We start from the raw sequence: 26613 nt of genomic DNA on the forward strand, positions 1-26613 counted from the left end.
ATGTGATTTATCTGGGATGATGGTTGCTTCTTTGCTGTGTCCTCTTGCGAAAACTGCAAGCCCCTACTTGACACTTCTGTCCCTAAGGCCTAGGATAGCGAGCTCCTGGCCCCTGGCAGATGCTTAGGGAACATATGTTCAGTGAATGAATGAATGAGGCCCGGGTAGTGGTTTACAAAGTAAGAAGGCCCTCGCTACTTGGCTGCTGGCTTATGCTGGAAGGAGCCAAGCAGAGCCGCCCCAGCTGGCCCTGCCTTCCGAGGAACTCCGAGCAGCAGGTGGACCTGCCTCCCGACCCACATCCTCGGCCCCCACAGGTATCTTGTCCAGGATCACAGCTAGGACTGAGTGTCCCTAGCTCTTGGGAGTGTCCCCTGGAAGACCCACTGTCACAGGAGTCAGTGAAACCAAGAACGCCATGAAGGATGGCTTTGGCTCAGACACAGCACATGTGTATCTCCAGAGCAGAAGTGAGTGTTTGAGGTCTCTGGCTTTCAGGCAGGGGAGGGCGGCCGCATGAAGTGGCCGAGATGCTGAATCTGCCCCTTGCTCCGGGGCCTAGCGAGGAGACTAGCCTCGCGTGGGGGACAGCTGCTTCTTCCCTGGTGGGGAGCTGCTCCAGGGCCTCCGAGGACAGCCCAGTTCTGCCGCCTCATCTCCTCATTCATCTGCCTCACTGACATTTTTTCTCACTTCCCTCCCCTCGCTCTGGCAGGTTTTCATCACAGCAGCTGCGGTGTGTACTGACATTCCCTTGGGAGCGCGGGAGTCGTAGTAAATACACACCATGTACATACATGCAGGTCCGTACAGAGCAGGAAGGAGGCCGATGGGAGATATGTGGGCGGGGACAGACGCAGGAGGAGGTGTGTGTGTGCACGTGCACACGCGAACACACACATGAATGCACACACAGAAACACACATGCACACACAGAACACACATGCATGCACACACACTCAGAAACACACACATGCACACACAAACACACACATGCACACACACAAACACACACATGCATGCAAACACACTCAGAAACACATATACATGCACACACACAAACACACACATGCACACACAGAGAGAAGCATGCACACAAATGAACACACACGTGCACACGCACATGAATGCACACACACACATGCACGGACGCATTCTATGTAGATATCCAGCTATACACTCACTCCAACACACCGAGGAGAAGTGTGTATGGAAAGTGAAAGCCTCGCTGTGTGAGATATAAAGAGGAACTCGCATACTCCTAATAGAGGAAATAATATCCTGGGTTGGAATTATTCAATTTGTAAAAATCATAGTACGTTGGAGGTTCCCTCACTTCTATATGCCGAGCCAAGCTCTTTCCACAGGCATTATCTCATTTGGTCTTCATCAGTGCCCTAGGAGAGCGATACCATTTACTACATTCCCATTTCACAGACCACAAACTGAGGTGTGGGGGATCTCTCCCAGGGCATCACCTATCACCATCCACTCCCCGTTCCAAGGCAGTCCTTCTGGATCCCTGGAAACACCGAGCATGCGTTTGCCTCCCGTGGCCTCTGAGCTAGCTGTTCCTTCTCCCTGGAGGAGGATTTGTTCCCAGTTGCCTCCTGCCACTTGGCCTTATCCTTCTTTCTGCTGAACGGTTCCCTTCTTGGGAGGCTTTCTCTGACACCCTTCTTGAAAAGAGCATCCCCCACCATGTTCCCGGCCACCACCTTATTCCCACGGAGTCTGTTAAGTTTCTCATTGCATTCACCATCCCCTGACATTCAGCATTCATTCATTGACTCATTCATGGTCTGAGTCTCTACCTAAAATATAAGCACTATCAGGCCAGGGATTTTGTCTATCCCATCCCCCACTGAATCTCCAGTATCTGGAGAGTGGCTGACTCACAGCAGTTGCTCAATATTTGTTCATATTGAATGAAGAAATATGGTACTGAGAGGGTTAGTAACTTGTCTGTGGTCACAGAGCCAGGAAATACATAACATTGGTATGCATACACATGTACACACACACACACACACACATAACACACACACACACACACCCCACTCCATTCTTTGCCTCTACTAGTTACACCATCCTTACATTTTCCGACCCTCTAATCACATGACTGGCTCCCCTGACAACCAACAACCCCTCCCCTCTTCTTTAGGGGATTTCCAAAAGTCACCTAATTAACATAAATTCAGCGGTGGTTGGAAGGAGCTTATTACAAATAACAAGACACCCATTTCATTTTTTTGGCTCCTGAAGACTTCAGGAACTGAGGACAAAAGACCAAATATTATAAATAAAAGATTCTCCATTGCTCTCATCACTCAGGAAATTCCAAGGGTTCTGGTAGCCCAGTGGCAGAAATGGGCATGAAGACCAAATGTATGTTCTTCTTAAAAGCCACAATATCACTATTAGGTATATATGACTGGCACATCCGATCTATAATAGTTCTATTTAAGAGACAGTTAAAGAAGGCTATTTGGGTAAGTAGGTTTACTTAAATAAAAACACAGAGCAAAAAATAGTTCAGGACAGGGTAAACGTTATAGCAGGGATGAACAGATGACCAAAGTTTGAGAGATACTTCCTTTGCCTGAAGGGTAGTCTCGTAATTATATGTAAGTTTGAACTTGGGAATTAAGAAATGTGAAATGGAATTTGTATCAGTCCCTCTTTTCCAATTCTGGGTCCGTGATGACAATGGGATGCAATCAATAATTTATTCATTCATTCATCAGATAATTATCAAAGGCCCATTAGGTGACATTTAGACAGACGAAGAAGACATAGCTGCCCCCAAGTTGCTGACAGTCTGGTAGGAGAGAAAGACAAGGAGAGAAAGCCAGCCCTGGGTGTGACCAAAGAGGTGTCTAAGCAGACGTCAGCAATCACTCATTGTAGATGGGGACAGCACAGCTCAATTTTGAAGGACAAAGCAAAATTCGCCAGATGAGAAAGGGAGGTGTCCTCCAGGCAGAGCCCACATCACAGCTGGGCATACAGAAACTAACCTGTAGACTCCACCCGGCAAAGCATCCTGACACAGCATGCCTGACACCAACCCACCAGCTGACAGTGGCGGGAATATCCCTAGTGCATTTACCCAGCTGCCCTTGGCCCCAGCTCTACTTGGTATGCTCAGCCAACAAGGCAGCCTGTGGGTTCTTGATTGACTTTCCACTGGGACTGAATCCCTGCTCCCGGCCCACCTCAGTCTTGACCTGAACTGTTAAGCTCCATACCTGAGAGATCACCCAGAATCTTGATGCCACCACCTGCCTGATTTCAAATATGGTCAATGTCCAGACATCTTGTTGCAATGTCATGAGAACAAGAGCCTCCATTTACCAAGCCCTTACTCCGTGCCAGGCTTGGTTCATGCCTGTTACATGTGCTATGTCGTTTGATCCTTGGGACACTATGGGATGTTATTATTACTTCTATGCAGCAGTTGAGAACCTTAAATCTTAGAGAGGTTAAGGAACTTGCCTGAGATCATGCTTAGTACATGGTGAAGATAAGGTTCGTGCTGGGACATTCTGACACCAAAGCCTGTGCACTTAACCGTTGTGCTGTACTGCCGCTCCCCACAGAGAATGGGCAAACCCACTGGAGACCAGTGTTGGGCCAGCTGTCAGGGGCCTTGGGACTTTATTTTTGATGGCAGGCTGCCCTCCATCTCAGTGAGGAGCAGCCACAGAGAGGATGAATGCCCTGACCCCATCCATTCCTGCCTTCCTTTCTTTTCCTACAATCCAGAGCTCCCATCATGCCTCATTCTCCAAGCCTGGGTAGGTACTGACCATGGACCTCTCTCGGGCAAACAGAATTAGGAGGATAAGGAGCTCAGAATCCCATCTCTGTTATCAGAGGGGGCTCCCCATGGCTTATATTTTCCATCTTTGGAAGTTCTTAGATAAAGTTCCAGGTTGAGAGATCCTGGTTTTCAGGTAAGGTAAGAAATCCTAAAATAGGTCATGCATTGTGGAGACAATGGGTCTTCTCCAAAGGAGTCATTCTACCGAGGAAAGCTACTTCCCCTCCATGTCTAGAGCCTCAAAAGTAGGCAGGGAGTGGGGAGTGTGGGCTCCATTGAGAAGTGCAAGAAAAGAGAGCAAAGGAGCTGCCTCAGACACTATCCTGGCTCCTGGGGTCAAATGTTCCTCTGTCAGCCCCACATCAGGCAATCCCCAAGCCAGGGCAGCCTCAATGAAGGCACCACAATGGGTCCCAGTGTGGCTGGGTGGGGAGTCCCACACCAAGAGAAGATGTCATCATGCTCTTAGGGAGGGTGGGGCTGCTGTGGGCTGCCAATGCATAATACACAAGCCCTGGGGGCGGTATAATGTGGTATTCATCTCCTTCCCTATGCAGAGAGGGGACAGGCGGAACAATCCAGACTCTGTCGGCAAGGTCCTCTGGGGAGTTCAGGCCTCGCTAATGAAGATGAATAAGAGATGGGATCTGCCCCTCATGGCTGCTGCCTGTGTCACATACATATTTATGGACTGGAGGGACAGCTCCTGGGAATGACCCACCCCACACAGAGAGGAGAGGGGGAAGGCATGGCGGTGCTAATCCACTCTTGAGATGGGCGTGTCTTGCCACAGCGGAACACTCTGGGTTGTGAAACTAGGGCACTCCAAGACATACTCTTAAATATGTGGAATTTTCAAGGTGATATGTATACCTTTGCCTGCTGTAGTTGCTGGTCTACAGCGTCTGAGTCCTGGTCTAGGCCAAGGACCCTTGAAGAACTTACTTAGTACTCAGCTGAGTTCCAGAAACAGGCCCAACTTTGCTACTTCCTACTCAGTATCAGTTAATAGTAATCCCTGCACCCTCTTGTTCTGCCCGGCTTGGCCTCATGGAATTTGCCAGAACTTCGTGCTAGAGTTATAGGTACATACAAAGGTTCAGAACACATGCTGTATCACCTCATTTCACGAACAGAGACCCGTGTTTGGACTACCCATCCATTTGGAACTATTCTATGATGTTCCCTCAACTAAGATGTTTGGGCAACAAATCCTTGCCCATCATAGACCTCCAGGGTCTAAGAGGGTGACCTTGGTAGGAGATGATACTTTCTGTAGGGAAATCTGGATAAAAAAATTGGGCATTTGTACCATGTTTCTTCAAAAGACAGTAAATATTGGCCTTGAATCTATACTCACCCATCACTTTGAAGTTAGTGGATTTGTTCTAGACTCCCAGATGTTTTGATATTTTAAATGTTTTATTCCCCCTTTCAGTGCACTCAACCTCAGTCCCCAGGCAATATAACCAAAAAGATACACATTGAGCCGAATAAATCCAATGCCCTCTGTGCAGCTGGCCTCCTGTAGGTTGCTACTGAGCCACAGGCTAGTACTTAGCACAAGACAAATGTCTAACAGAGCTCAAGAGCCTTACCTGCCTTTCTGACATGATGTAGAGCTGCTCATGGTCCTTGGAGAAGGCCATATCCCGGAGGACTGGGCCGGGCTCTACCACCTGCACCGTCTCATACTGGAGCGCGTTGCCCCTGGGCCCATCCACCCGTATCTGTGGAGCAGAGGGAGAGGAGAGATGATATGAGTTCAGATCCTATACTGCCCACAGTTCAGCTTCAGCCCAGAGACCCTCCCAACAGGCAAGGAAGAGGCATCGAGCTCTGCCTCCATGATGCCGAGCCTGGGCCCTGAATAGAAGCCCCCCAGGGGCCTCCTGCTGGGAAAGGCAGAGAGAATGGAAGGCAGAAGACCAAACCAGGCTCCACAAAGTCTTCAGAGAAGAGGATGGGGTTGGTACTGGGGAGCAGCGGCTGGGGATTGAGTGAACCATGGGTAACTGAAGCTGCTTCAGATCAGAGGGCCATCGTGTAACAGAAAGGCAATATTATTTGCTAGGTTTGTTTTCAGAAAATAAGTGGGTGTAAGAATGTAGGCTGATTCTTTGAGATGGCTACCCAGTTATCATTGCCACACCTTTGAGGGGGAACCAGGCAAGGAGCCAATCCCAGAAGTTTCACACTGGTGGACTCATTCTGGCCATTAACTATCGGCTTCTGCTTCAGCCTCAGGAGTAGATGTAGGTCTTCAAACCTCCTGGAGGTTCTATTCATGTCCCCAGGGAAGGGGACGTGAGCATTCCAGGAAAATGCATGTTGGGCATGAGTCATCTCCAAACTTCCGAGAACACTTAGCAGAGTAGATCACCCCTGGTTCATTCGCGGGCCTTCCTAGAACTGTTTAGACAATGTGGAGACAACCAGGAGAGACTTTTGCCCACACCCCCCATAGTGGAGGACCAATTCTAGAAAGATGGGGGTTTCTCAATTCTGCGTGGTGCTCAGTTGACCTGGGGTGCTGGCTCAGGTCTCTAGAATCAGAATCATTACAAGTCTGGGCTCATAGATTCGACACAATCACTTCCCAGTACTTATAATGCCACCCACCGAAGTCAGAACCAAATATCCGGAGGGACACAGGGAGAGGCAATAGCTAGGGGATCACCAAACTTGATTAGACGCCCCTTGTATAAGACTCTGTAAGGTACCCGCGGTGTAATTTTAGAGGTTTCAGTAATGAAACTAAAGAAAAAAGTTATATTCTATATATTCCCATTATGCACTTACTTGTAATTTTTACTATTTAATTTTTAACCCCTCATGGTATCAAGGAGAAGAGAAGTTATTCAGAGAAAATAAATTACAGAAGGGACACCACATTAATGCCAACGGATGACATCAATTCATCTGAAAAGTCTGCTGCCTCTCGTTTCTGTTGAATTCACTGAACTCCGACACTAGGTTATTTTGCGGTTTGTGTGTTTGCTTTTAGGTTTGTTCCAGGCTCTGTTTGTTTTCCTCTAAAGCACGACTTTTAAGCCCTTCCTAGATGTCAGGCACTAAGAAATAGTTTTGCATCTAATTCCTTATTGGTGTAACCCTCTCAGTCCTGTGGGGTTAGTGGTCATTTGTCCTGACGTGCATGATCTCTCCAGTATCTGTTCCACCCTCTGCCACCTTAGAGACAAGACTGGACCCACCCCCTGCTTCCCTGGGGGCAGGCGGTGCTCCCTGATAGCCACGAGCAATTCAGTTTCATCTCACTCTGTTGCCGCAATGATTAAAGAAAACAGGCCCAAGTCAATCAACATATGTACCCAGGGCAAAGCAGGGACAGACAGTGTTTTGTGATCAGGGAAGAGAGATTGCTCCTCACCCTCAGCACATCAAAGAAACAGCTGACTCCAAGAGCTGCTGGCAGCCCTTTTGTCATAAAGAGGAGAGCTGAAGCCAGGAAAGGTTTACATACAAAGACAGAAAGAACTAGTCTTTGGTGATGTCCCTGAGTCACTGAATCAAAATGATCCCACAGCCTGCCCTCTGCCAGGACTTTCTAGTTACTCAAGTTATTTCCTTATTGTTAAAAGAATAAAAAGGCATTTTTGCAACATCAAAAGTCTTAACTGCTGTACTGATACAAACAACGAGGAAAATGAGACAGAGGTGCAGTAAACAATTGGCCTGAGCTATAAAAGCTGGGGACAGATTTTGGATTCAGTTCGACTCCAAAGTCCACACTTTTCCTTACGACCCCATTACATGGGACCTTGTTCCTTGGTGGGTTTCACGTTCATTCACTGGGGCGTGCCACCTAGATAAAGGCAGGGGGCTGAGGTCAGCGTCTGTCTCTGGTCTATACGATGCCAGAGGCTTTTGCCAGTCATTCCTGATTTTGATGCTGAAATACTCGAGCTTGACAAATATTTATTTTAAGAACAAAGAAATAAATGAACGCAGCTAAAGCTTCCTTTTGCTGATTTCTCATGAAGCTCATGAAAACAAAACAAATAAAAAACTAATAAAGGCATAGAAAGAGAATACTTTTAGCTCTGAAAATCAAAATGCCTCAGATTCCAATAGCCCACCTGCTTCTGTGCCCATCCCCACACCACCAGATGACCATCCTGGCCAGGCCCTTCCTTCATCTGAATGAAATGAGAGTTCATGCAAAACCCATTGGGATTACTACCCAAGTCTGACTGCGTGGCGATGGCCTTGGCCCCCAGCACAGTCAGGCTGCACCCCAGCTGTGAGTCACCTCTGGAGAGTGACAAGAGTGACACTGAGCACTCTGGCTGGTCTCCAGCCCCTCCAGGCGGCCGGCCGGCAGGAGCAGGATCCCCCAAGGAATTCTGGTGGATATGCGTCCCAGGCGGTGCCCATCGTCTGATCCCCAGGGGAAACTGGATTCAGTGCCTTATCAACCTTCTTCATCACTGGGCCCCAGCTCCCTGCTCTTTAGCACAAGGCGATGTGGCGGATGTCGGTGGACATCAGAGGAAACCAGATGAGTGGGGGTGGGGACAGAGGGATGCACCAGGGAACACCTAGGGCAAGTTTTCACGGGCCTTCCCCAGGGAGGCAGGATAGGGTTATTGTACCCCCTTCCATACTCAGTCTAGGTGGGAAATCAGTCATTGCAAAGGCAGGGTTCCCTCTCCCCAGACCCCTCCCCCGTCCTCAACTTATTTCAGAAAACAGAAAGGAAAGCATCCATTTCACCCATCCGCTGAGAGAATCTCACAAAGATCTTGGCTAAAAGGAGCTTGTGGTAGGACTGGCTGAATGATGGACGATCATAAAATTTAGGTAGAACGACCCAGCTGCTGGCTGCTTTGGCCTCACATAAAAGATAGCAACAAGAACTGTTAATAGCGGAGTGACTACCGGGGGTCAGGTCTCGTGCTGGCGTTCTATACCTACCAGCTCCTCATTTAAACTACCGAACTCTGCTCAGTAAGCACTGATATTATCCCACTTACAGTTGAAGCACAGAGAGGCTTAGTAACTTGCTCAGGGTCACACAGCTAGTGAGTGGCATGGCCTCAACCCTTTCCAAGGTCTGACCGATTCCGTCCATGCCTCCGTGTGTTTATGTACTACACCAGTGCCTGTTGAACCAAGTTTCGTTTGGTTGTATAAACCCGCATCCCTTCAAGAAGGGGAAGTCATTGATGTTAAGCCAACATCACCGTAGGAGAGTGGGAGGAACCCTGTCTGCACCTGCTACCGTTCTTGTGAGAGAGAATCATGCATATGAATGAAGATGCTGCTGCTGTAAATTTTCCAATAAGGATCCCTTATATTTTTGTTTGTTACCCTGCACAGCATTCTTAAATAACGTCGTCCCATCGGAAGGTTTTAAGATATTTATGATATTGACAACTAGCATCATTGTTCTCATTTCGCTGATGAAGAAACTGGAGAGGAGGGGGGCGCACGCTGTTCTGGGTCTTGCCCAAAGTTTAGTGGTAAACCAAGGATAGTCAGGACTAGAATTCAGGTCTCCTGGTTCCTAGCTTGGTGCCTGCCTCTTAGCCATTTAGATTTTTCCAAAAGCCTTTGACAAGGTTCTACATGAAAAGGCATTTAAAAATAATGAGTCACTGTGGGACTTTGGGCAGTCTGACCATGGAGAAGGAACCAGCTTAGAGACAGAAAAAGACACGTTTCAGCACGGAGGAGTGGAGCTGGGGGCATTTCCCTAGCACTGGTGTTAGGACTTGTTTTATTTAATATTTTGTGTAAGTGGTCTGCAGGAGGGAGCAAGAAAGTATGCAGATGATTCTGAGCTCTTTGGGCTAGCAAGAAGTCCAATGGTAGAGATGAATTACAGAAGGGTGATGCATTCTCAGGGAGCACTGGGGAGGGGAACTGCACAGGGGCAAAAAAGCTAGGACTGCGCATCTCAGCACAGCACCCAGGACATGGCCAGTGCTCACCAAGTTGTTACAGACAGGTGTGGGTAGGGGTGTGGCGAAAAGGGAACTCTTGCACACTGTTGGTAAAAATGTAAATTGGTATAGTCCCTATGGATAACAATATGGAGGAGCCTCAAAAATTAAAAATAGACCTACTTTATGATCTAGCAGTCCTACTCCTAGGTATTTACCCAAAGGAAACAAAATCAGTACCTCCAAGAGATGACTACATCCCATGCTCATAGCAGCATTATTTATAATAGCCAAGATATGGAAAGTATCTAAGTATCCATTGATGGATGAAAGGAGAAGGAAAGGGTGGCACACACACACACATGTGAATACATGTAAACACATATATGTTATATATGTATATATACAAAACATATATATGTTTATATTTTAAATATATAAAATAAAGCCTTAAAAAAGAAAGGAATCCTGCCATTTTGGACAACATGGGTGAACTTAGGGAATACTATGCTATGTGAAATCAGCCTGACACAGAGAGGCAAATACTGCATGACCTCACTTATATGTGGAATCTAAAATAGTCAGACTCTTAGAAACAAAGACTAGAATGGTGGTTGCCAGGGACTTGGGGTTGGGGAAAATGGGGAGATGTTGGTCAAGTGATACAAACCTTCAGTTACAAGACAAGTAAGTTCTGAAAACCTAACACAGAGCAATGTGACTAGAGTTAGTAATACTGACTTGTGTATTTGAAATTCGCTAAGAAGGTAGGTCATAAGTGATCTTGTCATACCCACAAGGAAAATGGTAGCTATGTGAAGTGATGGATATACTAATTAGCTTGATTGCACCAATTATGTCATAAGACGTACCTATATCACGTTGTATACCTTAAACATAGACGATTTTTATTTGTCACTTATGCCTTGAGAAAGATGGGGAAAGATGAGTAGTTACTACCTAAGTGGTCAACTCCCTATGGGAAAACCCAGCCACATTCTACCAATGGGACCACGGCCCTGAGCTGATCTAGGTGAGACCAAGGACTTACTCAAAGTGAGAGGCAGGACCAAGAAAGAAGTGCTCAGGCAATCACTCACAGTTCCCCATACTCCACTGCAGCCTGAATGGCCAGCAACATGTCAAGCAGCGTTCAAATGGGATTTCAGGGGAAAACAGACAAACAGAAGTCATTCTCCTGGCCAAGTTCACTTGAATGCAGAATATCATGTTCAGTCCACCCTGATAAGGTAGAAACATAATCCAGATGCCTGCACCTGGAGAACAGCCTAGGAAAGATGCCTCAGGCCACAAAGGCATAGTTGAGATCAAAGGAGACGTGTTGGCCAGTGGCCCTGGTTCAGTCTCCAACACAGGGGCCACCCTGAAGCTGCTGAGGTGACAGTAAGAAGCCATGAGATTTATTACTGTACACATCAGGACAAACAAGATTTATTATTTTATGCAACGCAGATGATAGTTGTGGATCACCTAAGCAGTGAGAAAGGATGAAAATAGAAGTTGATTTTTGTTTTAAGGTAGAAAATGTAAAGAAGCTACTAATGTAAATTTAGGTGTTTAGAAGATGTTATTCTCTGAGGCTAACACCAAGGAGAACATCACATCCTGACCCCACATGTCCCTTGAAAGAGGGACACTCCACGTTCATTCATCGTCCAGAGGGCATTCACGGAATGCCATGGTGTTCTAGGCTCAAAGCTAACTTCTGGAGGAGAAAGTTGGGTCTTTGTCCTGTCTTCCAAGGAAGCCTGTCCTCTGAAGGGCTCAGACACCACACACATAAGGCCAAGTGGAAAATGCTACAGTTAAGTGTGTTCATGGCCTTTGTTCCCTCTTCCCAGGAAATCTGGCCACTGACTGGAGTGTAACCAGGAATTTTCAGCCTAGCCCCAAGTGAGGCTCGAGGGAGCATGCGAGCCATACGACAAAAGAGCTACAAACATGGCGCCTCCAACTCTGAGAGGGTTGGAGACAAAAATCTCTTGAGCCCAATAGGAAGATTGATCTAGAATAGTGAAATTAGTGGTACAAACATTTTTTAAGGACATACCCATATTGGCCAAGGGAGGTAAGAGAGGGAGAGATCTGTTTGTCTTCATGCGGCCCTGTCCTGAGGAGACTAGGTGTAATTATTTCTCTGTGGCTGGGTGTGGCATCCCTTCAGGTCTCACCTAGGACTTGATGGAATATTCTTCTAACCAGCACCAGACAACAGCAATGCAACGCCCATCACAAATGTGGGCCACATGTCACATTTAGCATTTTCCACTAATGGTTACATGATAAAAGAAACAGGTAAAACTGATTAATTACAATTAATTTTAATCATCTATTTTATCTAGCACAATGTACCCCGAGTATTATTACGTTTGCATGTATGCAGTATAAAAAATTGTCAGTGAGATATTTTACATTCGTTTCCTCACACTAAATCTTTGAGACCTGATGTGTATGTATTTTAGACTTACAGCAACCCATAATAGGGACCAGACACATTTCAGGGGCTTAATAGCCACATGTGGCCCATGGCTGTCCTATGGGATGGCACAATTCTAGATCACTGTCTGTCATCCCTGTGTTCCGATCTGTGCTCGCCAAGCGATCTTGCTGATAATTTGGCTGCCAACTATCCTTCTAGGGGTGCTCTCAGTTGAGATCCTTCTCACTCCATTCCCCGGCTGACACCCTTGTGTCTCCCAGGACCTTCGATTTATAGCATGATGCATGTGTCCCAGTGTCTTCACTTTTCTGGAGCTCGCAAGCTCTAAACTCCAACCAGCTGTGTGGTCCCCATCAGCCTGAGCAAGTTATAACGTGCAGCTGTGTGGGCTGGGTTCTGCTCTAGCCTAGCACCCGGCGAGCTTGTTTGATGTAGCCCTGCCTTCTCTTTCCACTTTCTCAGGCTGCAGGCAATCTGGGCACACCTCTTGGATGCCAGGTACGCCCTATACCCCGGGAGGGGTGGTGGTGGTGGCAGTCGAGAACACTTAAGAACAGCTGAGAGAGAACCAAGCGGTCCGAAGTGATGCTACAGGGGCATAGCCCCAGAGGCTCCGCGCCGTACAGGCAAGACTGCTGGGGGCGAAGCACGACCTGGATGGTGTGGGCTCTCAGGGGCCTGGGGGCACAGCTGACTGCCAATCGCGGCGGCGAATTTCAATATTTAACAAGCAGAGAGTTGTTCACAATAGCCAAACACACAAGCAATCTAAACATCTGTGGACAGCTGAATAAAGAAAATGTGATCTAGGGCGCCTGGGTGGCTCAGTGGGTTAAGCCGCTGCCTCCGGCTCAGGTCATGATCTCAGGGTCCTGGGATTGAGTCCCGCATCGGGCTCTCTGCTCAGCAGGGAGCCTGCTTCCCTCTCTCTCTCTCTCTCTCTCTGCCTGCCTGTCTACTTGTGATCTCTCTCTGTCAAATAAATAAATAAAAATCTTTAAAAAAAAAAAAAAAGAAAATGTGATCTATACATCACGTAGCTCTAGTGTGTATATATCTATAACACACATATACGTCCATGCACACAAACAAGAGACTGTTAATTAATAAAAAAAAAGAAGGGAATCTTGCCATTTGTAACACTGCAGGTGAATCTGGTGGACATCATGATAAGTGAAACAAGCCAGATACAGGAAGACACATATTGCATGACCCCACTTCTATGTGGAATCTGAAATAGACTCAGAAGCCGAGTGAGGAACGGAGGTTACCAGGGGCTGGGAGGAAGGGGGCATGGGGAGATGTTGGCCAAGTGGTATCAAGTGTCAGTTTTATGGGGTACATAAATTCTAAAGATCTAATATACAGCGATGTGATCACAGTGTACACTTGAAGTTGGCTAAAAGGTTGGTCTTAGGTGTTTCCATAATGTAGATGTAATATATAGATCACAACATCCCATCGAGTCCTACACCTTAAATATATCCCAAATTCATTTGTCAGATATACTTCAGTAAAGACGAGCAAGGCGACAGTGGGCGAGACCACACCAGGACGAAACAACTGGACATCCGTTGTGCCTGGACCGCACAGGGCCCTCCATCGCAGTGTCTAGCATGCACAGCGCCATTCCCCGAGGAGGCCTTCCCGGGACAGGCACGTGCGCTCCCCGGGGCATACACGGGCACCCCCCCTCCACCCCCAAGCCTGCCCCTCCCGCGCCGTCTGCAGCCCAGGCTATTCCCAGGCAGCGCGGCCCCCTTCCCCTCCAGCCCGTCCACCTCTCTTCATCCCTGGCATGGTGAGTGTCTGCGCTGCCAGGCAGAGCGCTATTAAAACATCAGCAGGGTGGCCTCCACAAAGGTCAGCCATCCGGGGAGCTCCTGACAGCTGCTTGTTTGTTTACTGGAACATTATCGGGGCCGGGCTGTTGATTTACATCCATTGAAGGACTGAACAATAAATACAGGCTCCCAGTAGCAGGCAGATGCTCGCACTAGACCGTTCTGGCTGCCTTCTTGCTTGGAATAATCTCCCTAATGAGCAAACAGTGCCATTCATCTTTAAAGATGCAGGCAAGCCCCGGTATCCCCCCTTTCCTCTTTCCTTTCACATCCTCCCCCAGATTTCCTGGTCCAGGTCTTCCCTGTCAGATTTCTGGGCTGCGCCCAGCTCGGAGGAGGAGGAGAGGGCAGGGTCGCATCTGGCAGGCCTGGGACTGGAGCCACAACTGGAAAGGCAGGGAGGGACCGATGTCCCCGGGACACTCTGGATTCTCCACAGAGACCCTCAAAAGCCCAAACACAGAGGCCAGTGGAAACCCACCTGGTGACGTGGGTGGCCCCAAGGAGCCGGGGGCTGGCGGGCAGAGCTTGTGGAGATGGACACCCCACCTTCAGGCTGAGCCTGAGCCAGAGTTAGGCCTGTTTCCCTTTCAGGCAACTCTCCAAAGTTTCCAGAACCTTAAGGGGCTCCTGTCCAAGGACATGCAGACGGGGGTCAGTTTGCAAAATGGAGCCCACGCTGGGGCAGGCAGGGTGCACACAAGAGGGAGCAGGCGATGGGCCCAAGGAGGGAGGGGAGGGATTTAGGCTCTGCTCGTCTCAAGAGCCATGAGTAAGTACACAACTTTGGCTCTCTTAGGGGTCCTGGCTCTCTGTCCTGGCCTTGATCTGTCTCCCACTGAAGCAGAAAGAGCAGGGAGGACCGTCGGTGGGAACCAAGTGGCCAGGATCCGCTTTCCTGGGACTCTGTAGGGCCATGGTGTCTCTCAGGTGGAAAAATCATGGAACTTTTGGATCTTACTTATGCGGTTTATTCAGCTGGCCCCCCAAAACTCTAAGTGACATAACCTGGTCACTGTCACTCAGCATCTTACCACACAGGCTGAACAGGGGGTGAAAAGGAGGAACACGGCCTCGAGTGCCAGCATCAGGCACATGGGAAGCGCTCCTTTGTTGAATGAATGAGTGAATGAATGACCTGAGAAGCTCACTCTTGGCCCGAGTTGCCAGAGTGGGAACCGTTAGAGACATACACACACACATGTGCACACACACGTTCTCTGTCTCTGCAGATGAGGCCATGTCTCAACTCCCACATGGCCTCTAGAAGCTTCCCTTTAGAAATCTGACACAAGGTGACACAGGGCAGGTGTATGGAGGAGGAGGGACTGGGAACAGTGTGTGGGGACACCAGCATCAGATCTGAGTACTGTGGTGATTTGCTGGTTGTGCAGTTCAAGCTCTCTAGGGAAAGGAGCCCCTACCATGTCTCCATATCCCTGGGGAAAGGCTGCCTGGTTGGTAGGACAGTGAACAAGGGAACCTCCAAGTTCCGGCCACCCTCAGGGGCTGCAAGTTTATTCTCTGTCAAGGGCAGCACCCTGGGCCCCAGGCACTCGCTTACTGTCAGTATTCCTCTGACCCCTGAAGACAGAATTTCACTCGTAACTTGACGCTCCCCTGGAATGTCACTTTCTTTCTTTTTTCTTCCTTCTTTCCTTCCTTCTCCCTCCCTCCCTCTCTTTCTTTCTTTCTTCCTTTCTTCCTAGATTTTATTTATTTATTTGACAGAGAGAGACACAGCAAGAGAGGAAACAAGCATGGGGAGTGGGAGAGGGAGAAGCAGGCTTCCCGCAGAGTAGGGAGCCTGATGTGGGGCTTGATCCCAGGACTCTGGGATCATGACCTGAACTGAAGACAGATGCTTAACGACTGAGCCACCCAGGCATCCCCAGGAATGTCACTTTCATTCTAAAATCACCCCCTGCCTCCCTGGCACGTCCATCTCCTTTCCCGGTTCCATTTTTCTTTCTTCCATGGCACTTGTCAGTTTCTCACATGCTATGTGATTTATTCATTTATTACAATATTGTTGGGCTCCCCTGCAAAAAGGTAAATGCCACAAGAGTGGACGTGCTTATCTTTCGTGTTCAGTGGTGCATCCCAAACCCCTGAGCCATGCCACATAGTAGGTGCTCGATCAATACTGGTTGGACAAATGAATGGATGGAAATGTTCACACTAGTCATCAACATCTTAATTTGTCTTAATTTGTCCTCCCGATGCAGAGCTCCCTTATTGTACAGCAAGGAACCCAAACTGTTGGGGGGTGTTCTCCCCGGGAGATTCAGCAGTGGGAGAGGAGCTGAGACTGTCCAGCCCAGTCTCACCAGAGTAGCCTCAAAGACATGTGGCAGCCCCTCCTCCCAGCTCCAATTCCCAGGGCTCTGGATGTGGGCTTACACCCTGCTTCTGTGTTCACACTGCTTAGGCTGCCCCAGAATAGCACAATGAGGGTGCTTTGTTTTGATTTCCTGATTCTAGCCAGGAGGAAAAGGATGTGAAGGGAACGAACGGCAAGAGTGTAAACAGTAATTAATTAGATAAGCCCTGCGCGTGTGGATCCCGTGCTGTGTTACCAAACACTGTTGGGAAAAATGGGTCCCTTTGGGTCTCTCGCTGCACACCCACGAAACTGAGTGATGATCTCTGGGTTGCCATTAGGACATGTCACCTTGCACTGCTCCACACCGAGGGATCGGGAACAAGGGTCTCCATGCTCCCACCCCACCGGTTTGGGTGCCAACACAGAAAGCAAGATACAACTCGAGGAGAGAAAGATGTTGAAGAAGTAAGAAGGAAAGTCAATAGGATTGATATGAAGGAAGTGCCAGAAGACGGTTCAAACCAGCATATCTCAAACCCTAAATATTTAAAACCAGCCTTTTGTGTTGCCCCCCTTGCAAAGAGACCTGGGAAGGCATAGAACGTGTAAGTTACATATAGGTTGGAAACCTTGGTGGGTCAGCCGGATTGTGGTCCCAGAGTCACCACGTATTTGAGTAGCCTGCACCCCCAAAGCCTCCGTTGCCATTTCCCACATGCCTCTGGCCACAAGCAAGCCTGGACAGACTGCACCCACTCCTAGAAAAACAAGCCAGCATGAATAGTTGCTTCACCGTCTGCCACGAGCTGCGCCATGTGGTTCACACGTATCGGCTGGTACCGGTGCTTGGCAGACAGACCAGACTCATCCACATTACAAAAGACCAGAGTCCTCTGGCTCCTGAGATGCGGTGTACAAGCCGAAGAGCCTGGGTGTGGGGAGCCCAGGAGCAGATGGCGGGAATCCCACCTCTGCCACATACGAACTCTGTGGCCAGAGATAATCTGCCAAACTTTATCACTTTCCATCGGATACTGTTATTCTTATGATGGGAGTCTGATCATGTTCCAAACATGTAGAATACTTAGCATTGAGAAAGGGTAACAGTGAAGTTTCCATGAATGTTAATTGCTAGGGAGGCAATTCACATGAATCGACCCCCATGATTCCCGCTCATTCCCGCTGGGAGCAGCAACCCTGTGGGCCACAGAGAGATTTGGCCCATGGATGGGGTTCCCAGCATCCGACGAGGTCAGCGAGGGGTTGGAAAGAGAAGAGGACCCATGATTCCCCTCTGGGCCACCTGAAGCAGATGAGAAAGTGGGCATTGCTGGACAGAGGGCAGGGACCTGGGTAGAGAAGTGTCTGTGCCCACAGATGGAATGTTCGGACAGGCATTCCACCAACGTAGGTGCAGACACCTTCCCCTGGCTGCCCTGAAGCTGGAGGAATCATCCAGGAAACCTTGAGTCTGGCTCTGCTGGGATGTGATTCAGAAAGCCAGAGACTTTATGGAGAAGAAGCAGCTTCATGGTCTGGGTAAGCCACAGGCGGGAAGTGGAGTACCACAGCCTGGCCTCACAGCAAGAGAGGCGTCTCTGAGCCTGATCAAGGGCTGGAGGCAGAGTCAGAACTGGCAGGATGCTGGGAGGCAAGGACAGTTTCCTAGAGATGAAGCCGGGCCTTCCATGGCATCAGGGGCAGAGTTCTGAACCCAAGACCAGTCAGTACTCCTGATTCTTCATCCACATTCCTCCCTGCCCCTTCTATGACTCAGACAAGTCACTCTCCTCCCTGTCCTCCCACACAGTCTCTGCGCTCTGTGTACCCCCTTGCCAAATAGGGGGCTATCTCCTCTCTTCTACCCACCCCCCAACTGTTGCAGTCACAAAGGGGTTAATGAACACGGTACATCATGACAGCAAGGGGCTGATGTGTGGTCAGCAGTACTCTCCTGCTGGAAACCTAGTTCCTCTGGAGTGGGATCCAGCAGATGCTTAATGCAGCTGTACCAGAACGAGGAGAAACCCCTGTCCAGCTGGGGCACCCAGGGAGAAGGGAAGCAGAGCAAAGATGGGAGATGGATGGACTCTCGCATGAGCTGTGGCAGGGTCTTCAGCATCTTCAGGAGCCCTAACCAGCCAGGTCCTAGCTCAGAGGGTGGATGCTTCCAGCACAGGGCTCAGCACAGAGTAGAGACTCAAGCATCAAGAAGACTGTATGAAGGGAGTAGGCTTTGTCCAGTTTTTTCCCAGCTCAGAGGCAGCCCCCCACCCCCCTTCACACCTCCTGGCTACGTCATCATCCTTACACTGGACCATCCTCTATGTTCTGCCTTTGGCACCCTAGAGCAGAGCCCAAGCCTCCGCCTCCAGGCCTCCCCTCAGATCCTTTCTGACTCCAGGAACACCATGTCATCCTCCTCACTGGCTGGCAACCACCTGACGCTGCCCCTTCTGCTGCCTCCTGTCTCAGCATGTGCGGAAGTCTATCCCGAATGGCCCCCAGGCTTCCAGTGTGTTCAGTTCAGCCATGAGTGTCAGTGTCTTGAGGGCAGGTCCGTGGCATCGGGCCTAATTAAACATGGGGCCGTGTAGCCAGCCGGGCTCGCATCCTGCCTCTGCCTCTTAATGGCAGCCTCTTAATGCCTCCTGCCTCAGGCAGAACTTCAGGATTTACCGAATTATCCTCAGCTGAAATATCAGAGTCAGAATCCCAAGCTCCCGGTCGCCCGCAGGGTGTGATTGGACGGATTGGGAAGCGCTCTTACAGAAGTGCCTGGTACGCAGACGGTAGTGAACACACAGGACTGCGGGCTGTGGCTAGTTAGTATGTGGTTGTGCTCAGTCGGTATGAAGACAAGACAATGTGTCCATGATGCTGATGTTGCACGGCACAGACGCACAGGGAGGCCCCCAACGGCTATGTGAAACACCAGGGTTGCTTATTAGATGTTTGGTAAGTTAACAAAAGGATGCAGGGGCTCTAATCACAATGGGAAAAGATCAAAAGGGGCCCAGCTCCTCAGAGACTCTCCCAAGCGTACATTTCTTTGATGTCCTGTCCTGAAAGGACCATCAGTGCTCTTTCTAACACAAGGGCAGCAGCCGCCAGCCCTATACCGTTGCCACTTGTCAGACTGTTGGGAGCTGTTTGCGCGAAGCCATAGGACTGTTGCTTAGCCTCTAGGCGCTGTTTGGCAATTTCCTTGACAAATAAATAACCCAGGGAGCGTCAGACAAGTGCTTATCACCTCGACATCTGCTCTCTCTGATGAGCTCTGCTCTGGGTTCTTTCCCTTCAGCCTCATCAAGCTGCTGGGGCATCAGCCCTTTTGAGGGGGGCCATCCAAGGACACCTGTGTGTGTTTTTGTGAGGCTCACAACAGCCCATGTTTACTTGGTGCAAAGAGCCAAGGTGCTGGCTTCCCAGAAGGTGAACACATTCCTCTAAACAAGGATGGGGCCACAGCCACTCACCCTACAGACCACACCCTACAGGCACCCACCCCTCGGGAAGGACTTTAGTCAGAGTGATACCGTCTGGCTCCTGGCTAAATGGCCAAAGCTTCCTTTCAAATGTCAGTGGATTGCAAAGTCCTGAAACATGGAGAGATTCGAGTTTTGCTCACTTGGGTTCTAGACCAGAATTGCAAAGTAGCACCGGCTTCTGGGCTATCTAGGATTTATTATTATTATTATTATTATTTTGGTATGGCCAAAATGGGGATCAGAAGTAAGCATGGGATACATTTAACGTTTACTTATGACACCCAGCTCAGCATCACTCTCTCCGAAACTGCCCCCACTGTCTCCCAGTACAGCTTTGATGCCTCTTGCTCTGGCTCCAGCCGCCCTTCCTGTGTGCCCTGATCCCATCACAACACGGGGGCGCGTGCGCTCGCCTACGTGCTTCCCGAGAGCAGGGCTGTGCCTTATTCATCTAACCCCAGGACACAAAGCCAGTGGGGAGAGCCCATCCTGTAGCTGAAGTTTGCTGGCATCAAACCTGTACTCAGCAACAACTGACAAAAAAGTAGGTTGGGTCGTATGCCACAGTGATGGCATTCATTATAGCCCAGTAAAAAAAATCTCTGGGTTGACGCCTGGGTGGCTCAGTCTTTGAGCATCTGCCTTTGGCTCAGGTCATGATCCCAGGGTCCTGGGATAGAGCCCTGCGTTGCACTCCCTGCTCAAGGGGCAGCCTGCTTCTCCCTCTCCCACTCCCCCTGCTTGTGTTCCCTCTCTCACTGTCTCTCTCTGTGTCAAATAAATAAATTAAATCTTAAAAAATGAAAAAAAAATCTCTGGGTCTTCTCTGAGGAGCAGACTTCACGCAGTACTGTCTCACAGACCACCAAGTTACTTATTTTGTCCTCTTTTTATCCCCACACATCTCCCCTGGCAGCCACTGCCCACATTTTACTACATTTCACTTTCTTTCTTTCTTTCTTTGTTTCTTTCTTTCTTTCTTTTTTTTTTTTTATAGCAACTACTCTGAGAAAGAAACACTTGGAACTATTTCAAATGAGAACCCAGGAATTCATGAGGCCTGGGTGAGGCCTGTGAATGGATGGCAGTCAGAAAATCTGCTCCCAGAGACACTGTGGGGAACGGCCTTCCCCGGGCTTAGAATTCTGGAGTGGAGAAGGGCGTCCCTGTCCGGGGATGACATCACCAGACAGCGCTGGAATGCACAGATGCAGAAAGCTGAGGGGCCCCAGGGCCAGCGGGCAGTTTGGCTGTGATGCTCACAAAGGGTCTTTTGAGCACCCTTCATCCTAGGAAAACCACAGAGACCTTGCTTTAAGCCGCCCCCACCCTCACTGGAGGGGCCTAAAGACACTCTCCTCCAGTCAGATGGGCGACCTTTGATCCCAGTGAGGGAGAGTCTGGAAAAAGCATGAGGTATCAGAGCTGAAGGGTCTTGAAGTGGGGGGGGGGACCAACACCACCACAAAAAACCCCAAACAAACAAACAAAAAAGCGACAACAACAAAAATAAACCCCAGTGCCTATAAGGGATACTCGTTCTGCCAGAAGCTTGTGGAGTTAATTGTAGAGAAATGCATTTGAAAATAAGATATTGGAAAACCATCCTCTCCGTCACTGGCCACAGTTATTATAATTATTTATACAGCATCACCAAAGCCCGTGTTTCACAGCAATTAAACTATTGATCTCACAACTCGGAGGCACTGAGCAAAGCCCACAGCCACCACTCTTGCTCCTGTGGGAGCCATCTCTCTGCGTGCTCCGAGGTGGAAACCGAGGCCAGGCAGGAAGTAACCCAGAGCAGGGAAGTCACTGGTTGGAAAATTAACACAAAGAATCCATACGTTGATAAAATATAGAATGTCATATTAACGTATGAATAGGAAGAGTTTCCCTTTTCCATTTGGCCAATACTTATGCTGTGAGGACGTTGTTTTCCTGGTTTGGACAAGAAATTATGTAGTGTAGCGAAGAAGCACTTGGGCTCCCAACCCAGCTCTGCCTCGAGCTCGCTACGAGACTCCCTGGGCACTGAGTCAACTCCTCCAACCCCTAGTGACCTCATTCATAAATGCGGAGAACTGCATGCCTACCACATTCGCTGATGGGAAGAATGAATGAATGAATGGAGGAAAAAGCCTTTAGCACAGCACCTGGCACATCATTAGGGCTAGGATTGAAGTTTTTAGCTAATGTCACAGGAGGGCCATAGGATATGCCTAGACACTTCTCTCATAACTCATGTTCCACAGTTACACCACAGGTAAGGGAGAGAAGCTCGGTCTCCTGTGCCCATCAACACTAAGATGCATCATGAGATGAATGACACTCATTATTTTTTGATGGGCTGAGGGAGGAGCTGGACCCCACCTTTATGTGGGTAGGGACGGTCCTAGAATGCCCACCTCCCACCCTCTGCCTACCATGTGCCACCCCAGGAACATGCCTTTATAGTCCCATCATTTTTCTTCAAGCACAGAGTCTATACTAAGCCAATAATGCTTACCCAAAAGTCTTACTTATGAAACTCCTTGCAGTATTATTTAATGTATTTTGAAGCTAGATTAAGGGATAAAATGTGCTGAGTGGTGGCAGTCTGGGACCGTATGGAAATAATTCCCCTTTATAAGCCTTCTCGCTGTAGGAAACGGCATGTTCTTGGAACATAACTTTTGTATTGGTTGGCATGAATGGGAGAGACCAGAGATGGGGTGACAGTAAAAGACAGTGATATTCCTTGTGGTCTAGCCTCCAGGTAGTGGGAATCGAGGAGAAGAATGGGGGTAGAAGGTGATGGAGCTTGAAGAATGCTGACAAGTCTTGGACACTTGGATGACCAAGGGAATGGTAGGACCAAGGGCAAGAGGACTGGCATGGGTAGAAAGATAAAGAGCAAGTCTGAGATCTGTTGACAGTGAGGTGAAGGTAGCATGACCAGTTGACTGTGTCTGGTTGCTTCTGGAAATTCAGGACTGCTGCTTGGGTAGAAGGGAGTTGCCAAGGACTTACCTTTGGCTCCCCCCATGCTAGAAGTAGACTGTGAAATCATGACACGATGACGTTTTCCAGAGCCAGATTTTAGGTCACTGTGCCGGGCTGGCCCCCTCACCTTCTCACTGAGGTCAGGTCTGGCACAGTTCATGGGTTACAGAACACAGCTTGGCAAGTCAGTGATGAAAGGGAAGAACACAGGTCACACTTCCCCACTTCCCTTCAGGTGGCCTCCAAACAGCCACGAAGGGCTCCATCAGTTGAGAAATGAGAACATTCTCCCATTTCCCAGCCCGGCAGCTTAAAGAGGCTCCATGCCTCAACCTAGTTAAGCTTACAAACGAATAGGGAGTCCCTTTGAGGAACACATGAAAGACATCTTCTCCATAGTCACTGTCATATCCAAATTCTAGCAGCTGAGGAATTTCCTTTGGGTTAAGCATCTTTTAAGATATAAATATTCTGACAAGGGTGGCGGAGGCTGACCTTTAGAGGATTTTCTCCCCAAAGTCTGTGTCATTTTCAAAACCCTTATTTATCTATCATTATCAAAACAAAACAAAACAAAACAAAACAAAACAAAACAAAACAAAAAACCTTCAGGGCTTATCCACCTCACTGACCTAAGGTTTGAAACCAAGTGAAGTGTGCTCTGAGGGTTGACTCTGAGGGTAGAGCCTGTGGTCGGGCCCTTCCTCCTCATAGACCTTTCTTTGGCCTTGGGTCCCTTTGGCGGGCTTGTGTCAGCGCCTACCACCAGGGGTCACTGTTCCCTGCTGTTTCTTGGGGGCTTCCAACTTTTGCCCCAGTTAACAGGGAGGGGGACCTGAGGCCAGAGTGGGTGAGCATGGGAAAGGTGGGAGGATGGAGGATTGAGAAATCTCAGGAAAGGAGAAGGAGATTGTACAGGCGGTTACTCTCCAGGCTCCAAGAAAAGCCCCAACAGCCCCCCAACCCCGCCACCCCACAAAGCCCTGGGTGCTAGGTCAGAAGGTCCCTCCACCCTAGGTCTGTAGATGGAGTCCGAAGGCTGGACCTGTCGTTGCGTTCACTGGACAGCAAGCTTTATTTCCTGCCCCTCAAGGTAAACCAGGGAAAAGCAGGACGGAAACACTTCTTTGTTCCTCTTCAGCCCAGAGGACTCTGATCCTGTCAGCTCTCTGTGTTGCACGAGTGAAAGACAGACAAAAAGAAGCCAGTGACAAAACTGTCTCATGTCACTTAATTTCCTCCTGGATTTCTAAGCAGGTAATTATTTCCTCAGTCTCCAAATGCACTGCAAACACTTCAGACAGTTGTTGTTATTATTATCATTATTATTATGATGATGACAGACACTACCTAAATAAAGGCATCAGATAATTAACAATAATCTAACTATCTTCCACTCTCTCAAGCATTTTGTTTATTCAATGGACTTCCATGCTCTTCCTCTATAGCTTTCTCTTCCTGCCTTTTTCATTTGGCAACTCAGATGAGCAGGCCGGAGGATCTGGGAGCAGGGGAGCTAGTTCTGTGACTGAGGCAGGGGAAACCGAGGCCCCACGGGCTCTCACACCAGCCCATGGTGTGCACCCTCTAGGAGACTTGTTCTCTCTCGGTCATGCCATGTTTGAGCATGAACTGAGCACCTACTGTATAAACTCCTGCCACAGAAGACGCAAAGGGAATCTTGTGAAAGATCCAATGGATATTTGGCTTGTTTCTGTCCTCAAGGGTTCCTTGTCTGAAGCAGCTAAGATACGAAGCACAACTTAGAAAGCAGTTTCTCATTTTCTAATTCATTCCGTGCCACACATAGCAGGTATACAATAAACACCTGTTGATTTAGTAACGGAGTTACAATTCTCATGAGATAAGAGTTCTAGTTCTTTTTATTCATGTTTTATAACAGGATAGACCAAGACTCAGACATGCCTGATGTCAGATAGAGCTAACAGGTGGAAAATTCAGAATTTTCTACCAGATCTCTACTAACATGCCTGACTGCCCACACCAAGCTTCTCCTGAGGGATGTACAGTGATAACGGGCTGTCGGTGGCCACAAGAAGGAAAGAATGGTGAGTACAGAGAAGGACACAGAATAGTGGTGACCTGAGTGGACTTTGAAAGGAGGAATATGATTCAAATGGAAGGAGCTACAAGGAGGAACATGTCCTGGGACCGGCTGGCATAAGCAGGTAGGGATAGAGGACAGTGCCATGTGTGTGTGGCGGGAACAGGCCAGCTATGGCCAGGGCAGATGATTTCAGAGGGACAGGTGAGCAGGAAGCCTGGGATCATAATTTGGATGCAGGTACAAAAGACCCCCAAATGCTCTTCCAAGCACTGGGCTTTAATCTTCAGGCAAAAAGGAAGCATTTTATGTTTCAGAGGTGGAAACTGACATAATCTGACTTTTATAAGATGGAGATTAAAAAAAAAAAAAAATATATATATATATATATATATATATATATATATATATATATATATATGATGGAGATAATCACCTGAACACTACTTTCCCAACTGGAAAAACTACTATAAGACCTTGGAAGGTGAGCATTTTCATTACTTTAGCAAAGGTGAGGATCTACTTACTGTCTCAAACAACTAAAACAAAATGCTACTTTACCACCAAGAGTTGCCTGCTTTGTGTCAGGAAGTGGGTTATATGGAATCACCCACATTCTCTCAGTTCTCCTCTAACCAACTTCTTGTGTTTGGGTTCTTTGTTTGTGTGTTAAGGGAACAACACAGGTCTTCAAAACACGCTTTCTACCTGGAGTTTTGGAAATCTTTGATATATTCTCAATATGAATGGAATCAACCAATTTGGACTCATGGAAAACAGTGGACTTAGGAACAGCATTTTATTTTCGCCTTCCCTGATTGAGTCACTGTGAGGTAGAAACCCCAGCTTTTGAAGGCCTCCAGGCTAAGACTTTAAAACATAGATTTAATGCTTGTTGTTTATGAAGTAGTTACTCAACTAATGATAGCTTAAAATTTTAAACTTTGAAAAGAGTTTTCGTGACCAGTATTTTGGTGATCCTCCCATCAGTGTGGTTAGTAACATATCCTTAGGCTCCAGCCCCGCAACAGATGCAGAACAAAAACCCAGGTGTTAACTGAATGCCCAAATTCGAGTCCCCATTCTCTTCCCCCTCAGACTGCAGCCCTCACCCTGCTCCCTTGACATTCCCTTGTAATTAACCATCCTGGAAATAAGAGACCAAATATGACCAGGAAAATCCACTCCCTAGTCTCCTATCCCCCCAGTTCCATCAATGCAGAGTGAGATGAGTCAATAAGGTGTTATAAAACTGCCCACTGGCTGGGCTCATTTTATTTTATTGTGTTCTCTTGTATTCGGCTGGGTTGGGTTGGATTGGATTGCGTTCCTTAGTTTGCATTGCATTGTATTGTGTTGTGTTGGGCTGGGTCATGTTGGGTTGTGTTGGATTGGATTCCATTATGTTGTGTCTGGTTGGATTGTGTTGGGTTGTATTGGGTTGGATTGCGATGTGTTGTGCTGGATCCGATTGCATTTATGTTGTGTTGGATTGGATTGTGTTGGATTGGATTGGATTGTGTTAGACTGGATTTGATTTACTGGTCTGTGACAAAGCTTGCCCTGATTGTGTACACTTTGTGTCATTCAGTGTCCATTTGCTTGCCCTTGCCAAACCACAGTGGTTTCACAATGACCAAGTCATGCGCAGAAGAGCAAAGTAGGGCACTACAAGCAAAAGACAGTACTCCTTGCCTGGACACCCA

At 48.3% G+C, this 26613-nt stretch overlaps 1 protein-coding gene across 1 annotated transcript in view; it reads right to left on the minus strand.

Annotated features, from left to right (window-relative positions):
- PLXNA4 (plexin A4) overlaps positions 1–26613 on the minus strand; it is a 591498-nt gene that overhangs the window by 151116 nt on the left and 413769 nt on the right. The window contains 1 exon segment of the mRNA XM_047695300.1: positions 5425–5556. Within this exon segment, the coding sequence (XP_047551256.1) occupies positions 5425–5556 (132 nt within the window).

This window comes from Lutra lutra, chromosome 11, assembly GCF_902655055.1.
Source record: "Lutra lutra chromosome 11, mLutLut1.2, whole genome shotgun sequence".
NCBI lineage: Eukaryota > Metazoa > Chordata > Mammalia > Carnivora > Mustelidae > Lutra > Lutra lutra.